Source organism: Amphibalanus amphitrite, unplaced genomic scaffold (genome assembly GCF_019059575.1).
Source record: "Amphibalanus amphitrite isolate SeventyFive unplaced genomic scaffold, NRLGWU_Aamphi_draft 000490F_arrow, whole genome shotgun sequence".
Taxonomy (NCBI): domain Eukaryota; kingdom Metazoa; phylum Arthropoda; class Thecostraca; order Balanomorpha; family Balanidae; genus Amphibalanus; species Amphibalanus amphitrite.
Genome location: NW_024881984.1, coordinates 371722 through 389395, shown reverse-complemented (window position 1 = coordinate 389395; position 17674 = coordinate 371722). Strand labels below are relative to the sequence as shown.

The following is a 17674-nucleotide window of genomic DNA, read 5'->3' as shown; positions in this document are numbered from 1 at the left end:
GTCGTAGTTGGGATACATCCGTATCAGCTACCAGCAGAGGACAAAGGAACGAACCCCAGTTATTCAAATGAACAGAACGTCATGAATATTCAGCTTAGTCGGCTGAACTCATACTTGAAACGAGATAAGAAGACTCTCAGAACTTCAAAACAGCAGGGCACCAAATCTCACGGCTATCATCATACCATTTTCCAACCAGTTTAACACATTATTCACTGCAATGCATACAACCACAATGGCAACGGACACTTCCAATACAGCTGTTAAAACGCAATGTTTAGCACGAATGAGTCATTAACCAATGAAATACCAGGCAGTTAGTGCAAGTTAGACCGGTCAGCAGTGCCTAGTACACACAGACACGCACAGTCACGAACCCATAGTGCCAATCACTCAGTGCACACTGCGCACACGCCCCACATACGGCAGTGATTAGTGAAAGGCGGCACAAGAAAGCCGGGGACAGTCCTGAAATACAGAGGTCAGTGCACCCAGGCCAGGCGGTGAGCTACCCGTGTGAAAAGTGGGCACACTAGAAGACAGAAAGCGCACAGGGGGAGTGCATGCAAGGATATGGGGAGGAACACGCCATTTATTCATATTGTTGATAAACGTATGGCATTATGTCCAATAGATGTTATTTCGTTGAAACACTTTACAGGGGCGATGAAAGACCACTGCTTAGCAGGGCCTTACGACTATTGGGTTTATAATCTCTGCCTACATATTACAGTACTTATTATGCGTTTTATTAGCAACCGCTATAGCCCAGTTTAGCATCAACCATGTGGCAGCACACAAAGCTATGGCAGTTACGCAAGCAGCGTCTGAACAACAACCAACCTTCACTTCACGCTCTGTGAGAAGACAGGAAACAGAAGAGAGCCAGACACTGGAGCAGAAGCGGTCGGAACTTACTGCGCGCCAGCCGCGCTGGTCGGTCGGTGCAGGACCGGAGCGAGGATCGGGCAGGGCTCCCGCCCCGTCCACCAGCAGACGGCGGCGGGCGGCGGCGGCGGCCGGCCGCAGCCCGGGCCGAGCCTGAACGCGCGGCCGGTCGGCCCGGGCGGCGGCCGCCCGCCGCCCCCGCCCGCCGCCGCCCCGCAGCGCCAGCAGCCCCGACACCTACCTCCCAGCATAAAGCCAGCCGAATCGAGCGTGGGGTCACCTGTGGGCAGGCTGGGATTGGTGTAGTCGCGCGATTTGTCGTTGTTGTACTTGACGTTGAGGCTGGTGAGTTTAGAGTACTCGATGCGGAGCGTGCAGCACGAGTTGTAGATGTTTTGGCCGTCCAGTTGCTGAGGGAAGAACAGACACGTGACGTGAGTGACCGGCCGACAGTGGATTTAAAAATATCTGGGAATTTATGACACGGAAGAAACGGTCACACCAACCACAGCAGAACTATTGGCGCATTGTACAACGAAGTAACCAAAAAGACCTTTCGGTCACGAAGTCATCAAGCACCTCAGTCAACAGCACAAGTAGGTACGCCGTAGCTTTAGCTCATTCTCTAAGGATATTATATCGGCACAAACATCAAGCTTGTTATTCATACAGCCCACATTCTTCCGCACAATTCCTCCGCCTAAGCGCCGCCTCAAATCACAAACCCATCACGGGTAATACGTACCCAACGAGCTCCCTCCTGTCTGAATCCACCACCCGCTCTACAAATTACCCAAACCCTGTAATCATCTTCAGTCCGCCTGAGGTGTTTTTACGCCGCCACGCACACACACACCCTGCCCAGCACAAACATAGCCATCACACACATCCCTCAAACACTGCGCTGCGTGCTCAAATATGTAGCCCCGGCACACCCGTTCGAAATCAAATCAGCCACAGACCAATCGAGCCGTTCCAGCAAACCGATAAACAGCTGGCACCGCCGCCGGTGGTTTGCGATCGCCGCGCAACAGGACAAACAGTGGCGCGACCGATACGAAACTAGCGCAGCTTGTGGCTCCAGCGCCGCGGGCTACCACTCGTAATAACACCTGGCGGACTAATATAGAGCAATTTGGAAAAATTGGACAGAACACAAAAAAGCTTTTACAGCAGGATGCATGCATATTCAGTGCCTACACTGTGTTTGATGAACTAAGAAACACAGCAAGGGATGTATCCCCCAGGGATATTTCCATCACAAGATCATAAGTTCCCGGTGAATACCTAACGCACGTCGGAGGCCCTCAGCAGGTCCTACAGCCCTCCCTGGGGAGCGCACTCTACACCGCGAGCGTGTGTCGGCGCGTGCCGCCGCCAAAGCCGCTGGAACACCATCGACCGGGGGGTACTAGAGGCGGCCGCATAGTTAATCGCACTACTCGTCCGCAGCTGAGAAGTCAACATGACGGGTGTAGGGTATGAGGGATAATAATTGGTCCGTCTCGGGACAGACTATCCAGTCCTTACATTTCCTGGAGTAGTCATACTTCGCAGTCCCACTTTCTTCGTATGGCGCTGCATCCAATCACATTATAAAACCACGGCGCATCGCAATCTCTTAGCGAGCCGCGAAATGACAATAGAATAGAACACCTCGCTCGCACATTTGAGGCTCGTATAGATCATTCCCGTCAGCAGAGGACGCAAACACCATACTTCAAGGCCACCGCAGCTCCTGGCTCAACACTGCTACATCGCTATGCTGTAGCGATGTAGCTACATCATAGCGATCAACATCGCTATGATGACACTAACGGGGTGACTGAGCGGTTAGGCAGTCGCTAAAGCGGCGCTGATTGTGCAGACCGACGGCGGTCACTGGAGAACCGATCGGTTGTGGCAATGGATGATGCGCAGGAGAAGGCAAAAGGACTGTGTCGGATCCTCAGGGCGGCCACTGAGTTTTAATGCGTGCCAACTATGCCAACTACGATCATACGCTACATGCAGGCTGGATAGGATCACAACGCTGCCAGCTTAGGATGGAGTGTGGGAGTTAAATTTAGCACGAACATAGCGCGGGACGCTGTTGTTTTGGGTTGGAAGCAACGTTTTTCGCTCTGCTCTTACACAACAGGACTCGTCTAGTAGTTAGTTTACGAGCACAGGTGTAAGAACCTCGTCACCCAGTACAAAGGGACGGCGCCTGACCAACGAATGGGGCACAGGTGCCCCGTCAAATCACTGCAGGCTAGCTGGCTGTTTCAGAGAACGAAATAATAGTAATAACAATGACGCGTGACAATCGTCAGTCACTCGTAGTCAGTTACAATAGTTCTAAAATGACAGGTCATGCCGTTGGAAATATCGGTAGCATGGATGTTTTTACGAGCACAAGTTGAACCCCTGCAGGAATAAAAAAACGACCACCCTGCAGACAAAGGATGGATCGGGGTCGCACACAGCCAGATAGAAAGAGTCGGATAGACAGACACAACAAGTGGCATCAAGCTACTCGATACAGACAAAGGCTAGGTCTGGGTCATGCAGCCAGCCAGACAGAGACAGACACAGCCGCCGCCGTCACCAGACAAAGACAGAGGTAGAGCCCGGGCAAGTCGGCAGCAGCCGGCCCGTATCCTGATGGCCTCATCAGCGACCCAATCCGGCAAACGGACCCACCCGATCTCCTCAAATCAGCCGCGTCGCCCCGAGTGACCCGGCCCATCCAAAGTGGCCCCAAAGTGGCACCCATTGCCGACGGATGGAAGGCGGACGGAGACCCGTGTCGGCCGGCCATCGATCCCATCGTCCCCGGCCGCCGCCGCAGTTAGTTTATCAGACGGCAAACGTCGCCAAAGGTCAGGAGAGGCGGCACACGCGGCCGGCGCGGGCAAATGTCGGCGGTGGGTGAGAGTTGAGGTGCTGCGTCTCACCAGTTTGGCCGCCTGCGCGGTCACCACGTCCGGGTACTGGATCAGTGCCTGGAACGAGCTGTTCTTCGTGAAGGTGACGATCTTCAGCACCTTGCCGACGCGGGAGAAAATCTGAAATGAAAGAACAACGCGTCAGTCATCTGGATAAAAAGACGCACATTTAAAAGGAGGGTACACGTAAGCAATGGTACACGCACAGCAAATGGCCTCAAAATCTAAGCCCTTCTTTCTTTCCACTTCATCCATATATCATCTGTGTAGACCATCGCAACACACTACCGACGACACCTGAATAGTCCCACCATATAGCACCAAAGTGATTGTTGCAACTCCTGTCAATATTTACACAATAGCCAAGCCATCACCGCCACTAGGTCCACTCCGTTGGTATTCGTAGGCATTACGCACAGCACGGGCCCAATGCTACACAACCATATTGATAGCCAGCGGCGGCGGCCGACAATTTATTGCGTTGCTTTATGGGCAATCGCCAGGCCGTTATGGCTCTATGGATTACGTGAATCCAATTCGGCGGCCCACCCAGTGACGATTTACTGCCGATTCTGTTCTGACGCAGCCATCAAACAATTACACGCTGGTGCTGAACAGTGTGAGGCCGCCTTAATCAGCACGGTCCACACCGGGAGTCACGGAAACGATAGTCCATAGACATGTGACCGAACAGGCAGGAAGCATCTGGGATGTGCCAGTGAATAACGGGCCGATCTCGCTCAACAGACACCAGGGAGTGATGCAGCATCTGGGCGATATATACCACTGACGGCTATCAGGCGAGTCATGATCGACTGATAACATGATCGACTGATAGCATGATAACTGATAACATCAGTCGAAACATCGCCGATGGTGTGCGACACATAATCTTCGCCGTACAAATGCCTTGATGCGCGATGAGACCTCAATCGATGCCAGCGCCACTTCTCGGGAACTTTCGTAAGCATAGCTTTTAGCTGAGGCCGCCAGTGTTATGCCGGACAACCCATGTTTGGTTGGTTCAGGGTGCACTAGAAGGATAGAAGTGGTCTGAACGCATCCGTCCAGATACCTACTGGGAAAATGTATGATGATTTTAAATAAATATACTGCATTTTAGCTGCAATGCAACGAGAGAAGGCAAGAGGATCATAAGACACAAATACCAAGACAGACAGCCTTATTCGACGGGGGCATCCCCAAACTCGAAGGTAAGAACTACTGAGTGCTATCTGTGCCAACATACCACCAACTTCTTGCTAAGCCGTTCTTATCTGGGCAAACCAGGCGCAGCAATGCGACTCAAACTAACAATTTACCTCTGCAACAATGCCTGTCTCTATCAGACCTCTACAGCAGGGACCAGCTAGAGGCTCTGGGAACACATGAGGCCTTCAGGGGTCAATAGAGGTCACTTGGATCGCATTCTCTGACCATGGCGTGTGGAACTTCAATACACCGAAATAGGCTCTGTGCAGTTCAATGGCGATATGGGATCCACTAGCACACAACAAGTAGCATTGCTATACCAGTAGCGGCAGCAGCAGGGTCCCCCGCAGTGGTAGTGAGTGAGGGCGGCAGAGGCAGCGGGCACCTGATCTAATTAGGGCTCCCCTACCCCTCCTCTGGGGACGCGCAGGGCTCGGCGGCGCGCCGCGGCTCCGGCCACTCGACCCGGCATAAACCGCGCTACGACCCGCACAGGGCCCCGGCCGGCCGTCCGGCTGCGGCCGCGGCGCTCCGCCAGCCAGGAGCGCCTCTGACCACCACTCTAGCTCGCCTGAGATCGACCCCGGCCGATCCAGACGGCCGCGCGCCGCCGTTCTGCAGGTGGGCAGACTGCGAGCACACAGGTCGCCACTTTATGGAGTCGTTCGATCGCCGACCGCCGGTCGGCCGCAGACGTCGCTCCATTAGCGAATTGCCGCTGGGCCGCATGACGACCGGCTAAGCGTTTGTAAATCTTCCCGGTGCCGTACGCCGTCTTCATTTCCTGGCCAGACTCACCGCTGGAAAACGACTCAGCTGGAGCGGATCGTTAGAAGTCGGCTGTAACCCACTCCAGGTAGCCACATACGAATTACCAGCCTTTCACAAGAAGCACTTCTTTTTATTGTGACTGCAGTTTCTTTTTTAGTATCTACCACGTCGCCTTTCATACTCAGCCGCGCACTGTTGCACGCTAGCCCACAGACCCTCTGTCCCCCTCCCCAGACCCGGGAACACATGTTTACTGTCCGGTCCGCTGCCGCTGACCAGTCGGTAATTTGTTTCCCCACGACCGCGACCACCACAGCGGCTGCTGCCGTCTGCTGCGCTGCATAATTTGCCGGTAATTCAAATTGAAATCGATTCTGGGCCGGAAAAACACGAACAACTCCCCTGCGACAATTGTGGTGGCGGCGCGGCGGCGGAAAACATCCACAACTCCGTTGGCGGGGCGATAGAGGCGAAACGGTGAATAGACGACAGGGGCGGGCGCTCCCCGAGTCAAAGAAAATCGGTACGGCGCCACGCGACTCACTGAATTGCTGAGCACCCACAATAGCAAACTAAGCGTCCCGCGCACGCATTGTGCGTCGGAGCACACACCGCACGGTGGCCGCACATCCGCACGGTTTCACTCACGAAGCTAATAAGGGCCACAGTGAGGTCACTAACGAGGGCCCCTCTCAGACATTAGGCGCTCCATGTCGTCGACTTCATCGCTCATAATGTTGGCCGAACACGACAGGGTCCAATTTGGCTCCGTCGGCCGCCGTCCCACCATTGTGACCCCTTCAGGGCGCCGGCGGACGGTCGGGGACGACTCAGCGGCTCAGAGGGCTGCGATACTAGACCACTGGGTGACATGGAGGGGAACAATGTCCGCTGAATAACGCAATAGGAAATGCCGACCGATCGTGAACGTAGTTTACCTCGATGCATCACCACAGGAAGAAGTTGTATACACTTCCGAACAGGTAATACTCGAGCAAAACTACCTTATTTTTACTGGCGTCACTTCAAAAGTTAAAAATACGACCCAAAAACGGCACAGATTTCAAAGTAGGTACTGCTGAGATCTACTTCCACTAGCCTGCGCCTCTCACCTCTTCCATACTCAATCGCGGCCATCCTGATATAGCCCCTCCGAATCGATGTGACGCAGGTGCGGCGCTGCCGTCACGCCGTCACGGTGTAAGCCCGTCACGGCGTGACGGCGTCACAGTGGCCGTGGACGTACAATGGCGACCAGGCACCGCCACACCACACAACACACCGTGTCAGACACGGCACAGAACAACACAACGGTCCAGCAAGGGAGGAGGCGGGCGACACAGCGCTAGACACTGGCGTGGGACCGACGGAATTATTAAATACCACCGGAATAGACGATGTGATTTAAATTAAATTTCTCTCAGACATGCAACGCTCGTATTCGAGTTACAGGTGAATATCAAAGGTGCATTGTGCTCGCGTTGGAGCGTGGAAATTTGTATGATGAAAGCGAGCATTCATATGCTGCAAAATGCCGCTGGAGAGACAACAAACAACAATGATAGCCCCCTCGATAAGCTGATGAGTCTCAGCAGCAGCGACACTGGCAGCAGGGGCGTCCCCTGGTGACCCCATCCGTCGGGTCTGCCTCCCCGATAGCGGGAGCATCTGGTGGCCATCTGTCACCGAGCCCCTGGCCACGACACTGACTGCGGCCCCGGCCCCGGGCCCCGCGATCCGATCCGGTCCAGTGGAGCCAACAGGCCGGACGAGCCGCTCGACCGACCGGTCGGGCTGTGTATCTCCATAGATTATCTATATACTGCCCCGCCGGGTGGGGCGGTGCAGGACGAGCCTCCGCCCCTCCGCCTGGCGGTGGGCGGATCTGCATTGCTACCGCCAGACGAGTAAGACACCCGACCCCGGGTCAGCATAGTGCTGCCGTCGCGGTCACGTCAGCCAACCGCAGACTGCAGGGGTAGCGGAGGTCATCCCAACTCTGTTCCGACGGCTCCAGAGAGGGAGAGGGGCCGAGGTTGTCGGTAACGGATCGTTCCCGGACCCACCGCGGCGTGGCTAAACCTGGCGTTCGACCAGGTTTATCCCAGAATCACCCATACATCGCAGCGGCACCATCTGGACGGATCCTTATACATCCGGAGAGTGCAAACCCCGGCGGTAGGAGTCAGTCGACCGCGGGTGGGCTCAGCAGTAAACACAGTCGCTCACTGTATGACTCAGACTGACTGAATATCCAAACGGTACCGACCTCCGCCAGGCTGCCTCCTATCAACTCCGCCCACCCCGGCGGCCGGATCCGGGCCGAACAAAGGCGTCTGTTGGCATCATCGCGGCGCTCATCGTCTGTCAGTTCTCATATACGGTGGCGGGTTGTGCATACAAACAGAGCTCGGCTGGCGACAGAAGACACGCCCCCGTCCTCCGGCGGACAACCACAAACCAGAGCCGATACCGCCCTGGTGCCGCTCTGAGTCTGAACAGTCTCAACGGACCGAAATGTACCTCTTGAACGTACACAAAGAGTCAGCCAAGGACATCCCCGCTTCATGGGAGCTGAGCACGAGCATACAGTATGAGGTTGATAAGCCGAACAGGAACTCATCCCAAGCAGCCTATGCTTGAAGAAATACGTCACTTAGCAGTTTAGCACCTTGTGATGCCAGCTATGTACTGAACGGCTTTCGATCCAAGTCTGATAACAACTCCACCTCACTTCCTCATCCTCTTCACTATCGACCACAACCTCAGAAGCATCCCCTTCTTACCAACCAAAGCCATCCCCATCCACTCCCATTTTCCACCAACGCAAACCCATATTACCCCCCCCCCCACAAAGCATCCCCCTCTCTCTCCTATTTTCTCTCACCTGTTGAAGCACATCTAGTGTGACCGGGTAGACCATGTGCTCGATGATGACCCGCAGCACCGTGTTGGGTCCACCCTGGGTGTCACCGCCCGTCATAGACTGCGCCGCCTGCAGGGCCGCCTGGGCTGACGCGTTCTGTGCAGGCACACGAGGGTTAGAGTTAGAATGGGCTTATATGGCTTGAGAACACGGGTTGGGAGGGTTGAATAAAATCAGGCACATGGGACTCGCAGATTTGGGATGTCACAGGCTAGTGCAGCCATCAAAATGCTTCATTACCGGTCCACAGGCGAAAGCAAGACTAATATCTGAAAATTCCTCGACGATCAATTCTAAAATGAAAGCGCAAAGTGCTGAAAGACGTTGAGCACATGAATATAGGTACACAAACACACAAGTTTCAACTTTCAAAAGGCTTAACGGTGACCACATTCGACAAACAACGCGCACTTATCACACATACACATTGTAGAATCAATAACCGTCCCATCAAATGTTCGTTAACGGGCTAGCGCCGGACAGCGGCGAGACGGTCCTCCGAATAGCCGCGCCGCCGCCCGGGGCGGCCCCGCCGGCGGCGCGGCCCTCTCGGACGGGACGGGAGGGGACGGGAGACGCTTCCCCAGTGCGTGGGCGCTCGGTGCGCGCGGCGGAGGTGCGGCGCCGAGAGGAGCGTGCGTCGGGTTCGATTTTTTGTGGTGTCTGCCTCCGTGGGATAAGCACGCCGCTACGTTCCTGCGATCTACATCGGCACCGGTGACGTACCCTCTGGCCATGTATATGGCGGCACCCTGCAGTGTCATAAGTGTTTGTCTCCGTCTCTCTGGCCTCTGTAGCCGCCTCGCCCATGGGGCACACTGTCGGAGGCCGAGACGCGACGTGCTCCTAAGCAGTGAAGGTCAGTTATCCCCGGTAAATACCTCTCAGATGGGCGTCGTGCGTGGCGAGAGCTCGCCGTCTCCATGGGCGTGTGTCTCGCGCTTGACGTCGCGCAGAAGAGTCTACCAGCGAGAGGAGATTGGAGAGCGAAGTGCCGCGTTAAGCAGTTCCCTTCTGTGCAGTATCTGCCTGTGCTGTTTAACGATGGAGCACGCCGCCTTAGGATACGCCATCACCGGTAAGATATCACCGGCGCACGCGACTACCTGTCCGTCGTTTAGGCCACCACCGCGGCCCAGGCGGCCCCTCTGAGCGCTGATCGCTCCACGCACTGACCGGCCCCTCTGAGCGCTGATCGCTCCACGCACTGACTGGCCCCTCTGAGCGCTGATCGCTCCACGCACTGACCGGCCCCTCTGAGCGCTGATCGCTCCACGCACTGACCGGCCCCTCTGAGCGCTGATCGCTCCACGCACTGACCGGCCCCTGAGCGCTGATCGCTCCACGCACTGACCGGCCCCTCTGAGCGCTGATCGCTCCACGCACTGACCGGCCCCTCTGAGCGCTGATCGCTCCACGCACTGACCGGCCCCTCTGAGCGCTGGTCGCTCCATGCACTGATCACCGGCCCCTCTGAGCGCTGATCGCTCCACACGCTGACAGACCGTACTTATTCGAGTAGCCGCTGACTGGCCCCTCTGAGCGCTGATCGCTCCACGCACTGACCGGCCCCTCTGAGCGCTGATCGCTCCACGCACTGACCGTCCCCGCTGAGCGCTGATCGCTCCACGCACTGACCGGCCCCTCCCTCTGAGCGCTGATCGCTCTACGCACTGACCGGCCCCTCTGAGCGCTGATCGCTCCACGCACTGACCGGCCCCTCTGAGCGCTGATCGCTCCACGCACTGACCGGCTCCTCTGAGCGCTGATCGCTCCACGCACGACTGCTCCTCGCCTAATTGGTCTGCACGCTCACAGACAGCCGCTGAACGGCCCGCTTCAACCCTGACGCCCCCCCCTCCCCAATTGGTCTGCACGCTCACAGACAGCCGCTGAACGGCCCGCTGGAGCGCTGACGGCTCCCCGCCTAATGGTCTGCACGCTCACAGACAGCCGCTGAACGGCCCGCTTCAACCCTGACGGCCCCCCCCCCCCGCCTAATTGGTCTGCACGCTCACAGACAGCCGCTGAACGGCCCGCTTCAACACTGACGCCCCCCCTCCCCCCGCCTAATTGGTCTGCACGCTCACAGACAGCCGCTGAACGGCCCGCTGGAGCGCTGACGGCTCCCCGCCTAATGTTCTGCACGCTCACAGACAGCCGCTGAACGGCCCGCTTCAACCCTGACGGCCCCCCGCCTAATTGGTCTGCACGCTCACAGACAGCCGCTGAACGGCCCGCTTCAACCCTGACGGCTCCCCGCCTAATTGGTCTGCACGCTCACAGACAGCCGCTGAACGGCCCGCTTCAACCCTGACGCCCCCCCCCCCCCCGCCAATTGGTCTGCACGTTCACAGACAGCCGCTGAACGGCCCGCTTCAGCCCTGACGGCCCCCCGCCTAATTGGTCTGCACGCTCACAGACAGCCGCTGAACGGCCCGCTTCAACCCTGACGCCCCCCCCCCCCCCCGCCTAATTGGTCTCCACGCTCACAGACAGCCGCTGAACGGCCCGCCGGAGCGCTGACGGCTCCCCGCCTAATGGTCTGCACGCTCACACCGACGCGCGCGCACGCATGAATCGCTGACTGGCCCTATATGGCGCGATTGGCAGCCCGTCTGCACGAATGGAACTCTGACCCGTCCCATAGCATTGTCGGCTCACATACACTGGTAAACAGCGATACGCACGAATGGATCGAACGCACGCTGACCACCGCATGCGACCACGTACGGCCCGTACGCATCAGGTGACCGCGCGTACGCTAACCACGTGGCCTGGCCCAGCAGTCCTGACGTCACACCGCCCGCAAAGAACGGGGTCACGGGGTCGAACGGCGGTGGGCGAACGTGTGGTGCGGTTGACACCTGACCGTCCATTGGTTACTTTTCCCGCCCGACTGGTGTTTGACCGTGGGTTGTTTTCGCGCTCTCCCCACCGGTCACCCTAGCGTTATCGTACCCATAATACCGCTGGTGACGTTCCCGGCGAGGCCGCCATGTCGCCAACGCCCCCCCCCCCCCCGATACTGGCGTCTCAGTGGACCTCAGCGCCTCCATCCCACTCACAGGACTGCAAACAACGCCCCTAACTGACGGTCTGTTATCCTGGCCTACAGGACTCCGACCGCTCACCCCAACGGCGCAGAGCGCGATAGTTGGCCCCTGGGCAGACGTGACAGGCCCGCTACCCCCTACAGCAATGCCCGCCCACCAGACGACCACCGGAGCTGACGCGCCGGCGGGCCCCCAGCCGGCCCCGGTACATACCAGCAACAACACGGGCCCACGGAGCCGGAGACCCACCGGCTTGCCCTGTGCCGACCGGCGACGGCCGGCGCCGCGGCCCCGCCCTCATGGGGAGGCGCGGCACACACACCCGCCTACCCGGCGCTTGGAGGCGCGCCCAACTGGCCGGCGCGGCGGCCGGAGGCGCGTCCAACTGGCCGGTGCCCGGGGGCGCGTACGAGTACCGACGCTCAGCCGGCGAGACTAGTGAAAGCGCAGCCGCGGCAGGACTAAAGGCACGCGAGCGAGGGGTGGCGGCGGACCGCGCACAAGACCACCAGCAGCTACCGGTAGTGTCCTACGCGCAGCCGCCGGTACCCGCCCTCCAGCTAGCCGGGGTCAGCACCAAGGCCGCCCAGGACCTCCGCCACCGAGGCCGCTACGTCGCGGTCGACGACTCGGGGGATGAAGTAGGGGGCCCGCTGGCGACCACCGCCCACTATTTGGCCCGGGTAGCCGAACTGCTGGCTCACGGAGCCTGCCATTTCCCGGCGGCGGGGCTCCAGCTGACAAGTTACATGGCGTGGCTGCTGCGTACTTACGCCAACCGGCCCCTCGCCGAAACTCGGGCCGCCGACGCCAAAGCACAAGAGGCCATGGCGGCAAATCCGAGTGTTCTGCACACAGCTCTCGACTGGGACGTGCTGTGCCGGCCTGGCATAACACCAATCAGCCTTAGTGTGGAGACCAGGAATCCTCAGCGGATAATCATCTGCCAGACTTCCTGGCCGGTCGCTACTTTCATGCCAATTCATTAACTTTTTTTTGAAGGTGGGAGGGTCCCAATTGACCCGTTCCAACGCACACCCCCGCCGGTCGGGAGCACGCTGACGTTCCATCGTGGCTGCCGACCCAGGTGTAAATGCATCCCGCTGGCAGGTAATTGCGTTAAAGACCCACTCCGCGTGTGTCCATTGTAAGACGACACCCACCCGCGCTCTCCGGCTCCGACAGCGGACAGCGCAGTTCCCCTCCCCTCCCCCATTGCCGACCTCACGTTATCGGGACCAACAGCAAACACGCGCACCCCCACCCGCGCACCACCAGCTGATAGTGCTCATGGCACGGGGAGACGAGCCCGGCTCTGGCAGCCGCAATTGGCCAGGAGAATGGCGAAAGGGGCCCTGACATGATGTCGGTTCAGGTCGACCCGGGATCTGACGTAACCACACCGCTGACCGGTGCTCGCGCTGATGTCACATTGCGTCTGGCGAGCGCAGGGACAGCTCGTGATTTGATATCATACCACAGCCGCTCGGTATGACCCTGATATGGCGCCGACGCCAACTGATTCGGACTCTGACATTACAATACCGCCGACCGGTGCTCCCACTGACGTTATATTGCGTCTAACGACCACAGAATGATCTGTAACCCGATTCATAGCACAGACGCTCGGTATGGCCCCTGATTGGTATGACGACCGTATGTATGGCTTGGTATGACGAGCCAGCGCAGGTTAAAATCGGATGCTGACGCCACACCACTGCCAATCTACCGTTTGACCGCACACCGAGCTCAGCTGGCTCGGCTCGGGCACCGGACGGCGTAGTCTCCCTCCCCATTACTGCCCTCATATTGTCGGGGCCAACAGCAAACACGCGCTCTCCGGCCCAGCCGCAGTCTGCCGGAGGAGACAGCACAGTGCTGACCGCCCGAGACGCCACCTTCCCCACCAGTGGACCGTTGTTTGTGCTACGGGGCGCCCGCCCTCACCCGGCTGTGTTTGAATAGCACACTGCGGGCAACTATCGGCTCAGATTCGACATTCGACAACCACAGCCTCCGCGACGGGCCCAGTATGAGCCGCGACGCCCTTATCTCCCCTGTGCGCGCCCCCGCCCTCCACTGGGCGCTGACAAACTCCAACCAAGTGACAGAGGTGAGTCGACGCCCATTCTCCTAGTGTGTTATCAGTGCTGTTTGCCAACCAACCCTGCCTCCTGCCTGGCGTCTCGTGGCCGCGGCCTGGCCTGCCTGAGCAGGCCACTTAACGCCGCGTCCCTCCTGGAGCACCGATCACTATAATAACATTCTGTCCTGTCGGGTGTGATTGGCGTAAGGAATGGAGGAATGGACATAACGTGAGAGGGACGGCCGGCCGATCATCAGCCAATGTAACGTTCGAGCAGAGTCTGTGCGGCGCTATAGTTAACGGAAGATAACGTTGTTATATGTTCGTTAACGGGCTAGCGCCGGACAGCGGCGAGACGGTCCTCCGAATAGCCGCGCCGCCGCCCGGGGCGGCCCCGCCGGCGGCGCGGCCCTCTCGGACGGGACGGGAGGGGACGGGAGACGCTTCCCCAGTGCGTGGGCGCTCGGTGCGCGCGGCGGAGGTGCGGCGCCGAGAGGAGCGTGCGTCGGGTTCGATTTTTTTTTCTTTCTTTTTCAGCTCGTCGACCGTCCCTCTCACATCGCGTAAGGAATGGAGGAATGGACATAACGTGAGAGGGACGGCCGGCCGATCATCGCGTCCCACATCGCCCGCACACATTTCCACCCCGACAACACAGGTCCACTAACACAAATCTACGGCCCCGCCAAAGGCCACCACAAAGACATCCACTCCGGCCAAACCCGGCTCCGTCGAATCGCGGCCCCCACCACGACCGCCGGCGCCGGGCGGCGGCCTAATCAAGTCACAGAGTCGGGGCGTCGCGGTGCCGCGCTAACCCACCACCGATAACCGGGTTAGGGCGCCGCGGCCGCGACACATGGCCGTCTGAGGCGTGCCCCGACCACCCGGCCACCAGGGCTGATTCAATCCCGCTCAATCACGGCCACCGCGCAGTGCTGGGTGCGGCTGGGCCGGTCACGGGGGCCAATCGCGGACGAGGAAGGGTGAGGGTTCAGGAGTCAGGCGGGGTGAGCTTCTGAGGATGAGGGATTTGGCGACAAGTATATATGCATCCAGTTGTCAGATAACGTTCTTTAGGAGTGATTTGTGGTGTTGTAAGGGATAAATCATTAGCTGAGAACCAGGATATTAGATGCCAGATGACACAGTGAAGCAGGTTAAAAATACCAACAAACAACACGGTGCGATTAGCATGGGACGACACTCACATTTAACAGCTTCTGCCACTATCACGCAACCAATGCCTCTCCCTTATCAGCCTTCAGAGCACTATCTCTCCAGTCCTTGGCCTCCCCTTTACCACATCAAACTCACCATACGGCACTACCCGATATCTCTCGGTGCCTCCGCGGTCCCCTCACCTACCTTCCGCTCACCACCAGTTTCACCAGACTCCGACCCACTACTGTGCCACTACTACCGTCCATCTGCTACTACCCACAGGCACCAGGTAGTGCGCCAGCAGCGGCGGCGCCGCGTGGAATCCCGGCCAGCCGGGCAGTCCACTCACAGCATTCGAGTGCGTCTGGTCCGTCTTCAGCTCCTTGTGGTTGGAGAACTGGACGTAGACGGAGCGGCCGCGCAGCTGGGCGGTACCGTTGGCGAAGTAGGCCACCATCTGAGTGGCGGCCACCTCGTCCGCCATCTCGAGGAACGCCTGAGGGCACACGGGGGGTGTAGGGGTCAGACGAGGTCACGGAGGGGGTCATGGTGGGGTCACGGTGGGGTCATGTGGTGTCACGCGTAGCTGGGGTGGTCAGTGAGACACCAGGCATAGACCAGGCGATGGCACTGCGAGTTAGAATATCGGTAAACGGCGCACAGGCACAACACTTATTTGAAAACAAAGAAGTGACTGAAATGACAGCAGTGGAACATATCCTTTGTCGGTTCCCGGATGCCTTCGTGAAGCTTTCGAAATATGAATAAATCTCTACAAGGGAAATGTAATCACAAAGCTTCATTCAAGCACATTTCCTCCTGATAAGACTAGTGCACACAATCTCGCCTTTCATCCGGGAGCTCTCTGTATCAGAAGGGCGCCATACTTCAGAGAGCAGTTTGTTTTTATGCCACCGTTGGCCGCCAATCTCCAGCGTCCCGGTTCATATTGACCGAGCGAGTCAGATTTCCCAGATGACCAGATGTGCCGTAACCCTGCCAGCCGCCCATCGAATCTGTTTTCCGATTTACCGGGATAGCGTAATCCACTGCCGACCGGCCCGCTCCTACTGTGCGGAATGTTGTCTACAAAGTGAACACCAAAATTGCAAGGGACTTCAAGTGTTGACAGGACACGCTAGACAGAAGAGAGCATCAGACAGCGCAATACAGAATGGCTATACAAGACACCAAGACGTTAACACCAAAAGACAGCAGGAGACAGCGGCAGCAGCGATAACGACAACAAACGAGGCGACCTCAATGGGTGCACAGCACAATCGGCAGACAGACGCCGCCCGCGCACGCTATAGAGCGGCGTTCATCACTGGCACAGACAGCGACAGCCGCAGTCCAAACAGCGCCGCGAAAGGTCGCTGCACAAGGCGGCCAGCGCAGCGTCAGTAGGCAGCACAGCACCGGCAGGGCACTACGATAATCAACAGGTCACCGCAGAGACATTTCAATAAAGTGGCGCGGAGCGCTGCGGAGGCCAACTCGAGACACCGGAGCGGCCCAAATGCGCCCGCCGGCCGGGAGACGAGCGTCGGTGTGTGAATGTTTCAGCAGGTCGCCGGCCGGCTGGGGAGCACGCTGCCGCTAAACGGCCGTTCCGAGACGGCAGGAGCGCGCTCGGCCTCAAACATTTAGCACCGCGGCCGAGCCCGCGACCACCAAACTGCCTGCCATCCGGCCCAAACGAGCGGCGGCCAAGTTACGCGCCGCGCCAGTATTTGCCTTCCAATTCGAGCGCAGCCCGCCCTCAGCGCCAAGTTCGCTGACTGTCAACAATGCAGCTGTTTTACCGAGCAGAAAAAAAGCCGCAACCAGTCTCCGCGCTGCCAACGCAAATATGTGCCTTTCGCCGCAACAGACATGTGACTGGCACGTAAATCACCAATCTGAATTCCAAAACCATTGAATGAAATTATCTCTCAAGTCTCAACATATGTAACTTCTTAGTCAGAATTCATATAAATAACATCGCGTCATACAGCTATACGCAGTACACACGTCATCGACACCCTACCACGCCCATCGTCGCCATCGTCGGGGGCGCGAGCCGTCCCCCAGGTAAACATTCTTGCCCTGCGCTGCCGGCGCCTCCCATCCTCCCCTGTTTATCTCGGGCATAAACGATAGCTACTGCTCTGGCGTCACTGTTTATGGGATCAGACGGAGACGCGCCATCCCCGGGCCGCCGAGCTCACAAAGGGATGCTGCAGAACGGGCGGGCTTCTCAGAGCTCCCCCACCTTCAGCGGCACGCCCGATCCCTGGGAGAGATAAAGACAGCAGCGGCCACGGCGCTCACAGTCTAGCTGGTGGTAAACCAAGAGACTGGGTGAGTGATGTGAGGCGAGGTGTCGAAGGAAGAGTCACAGACTCGTATCATCACTTGTCATCCGGGTATCAACAGCAGACAGTGGTGCGATGGGAACGATTTGGCGTGGGGAGGTCTTCTTTCCATCTCCCACACCGCGATGGCCGAACGACAGCGAAAAACGATGTCCATGTCACAGCGTTCACATTCGAACCGGCCCGCAGCCCACTGCCCACCGGTATAGCTATCAGATCGGCACAACCCGAGAGTCGCCTGGCAGAATAGAGATATCCAGCGGCAGGGTCGGTCACCTGCCGCT

General features: G+C 58.2%; 1 protein-coding gene across 19 annotated transcripts in view; it reads right to left on the bottom strand.

The window, feature by feature from the left end:
* The window catches only part of LOC122392546 (polypyrimidine tract-binding protein 1-like), a 137981-nt gene that overhangs the window by 8802 nt on the left and 111505 nt on the right, over positions 1-17674 (bottom strand). For 6 of the 19 annotated variants that reach the window (XR_006258540.1, XR_006258542.1, XR_006258541.1 and 3 more), the window contains 4 exons: positions 15383-15529; positions 8689-8823; positions 3828-3938; positions 1130-1298 (listed from right to left, as the gene is read on the bottom strand). Coding sequence is in view for 14 of the 19 variants with exons in the window: in XM_043387571.1 (XP_043243506.1) it covers positions 1130-1298; positions 3828-3938; positions 8689-8823; positions 15383-15529 (562 nt within the window). In the remaining 5 variants the exon portion in view is untranslated. Of the gene's footprint in view, positions 1-1129; positions 1299-3827; positions 3939-8688; positions 8824-15313; positions 15530-17674 lie in introns of all 19 variants that reach the window. The other 13 variants (XR_006258543.1, XM_043387572.1, XM_043387567.1 and 10 more) reach the window with 3 other exon arrangements.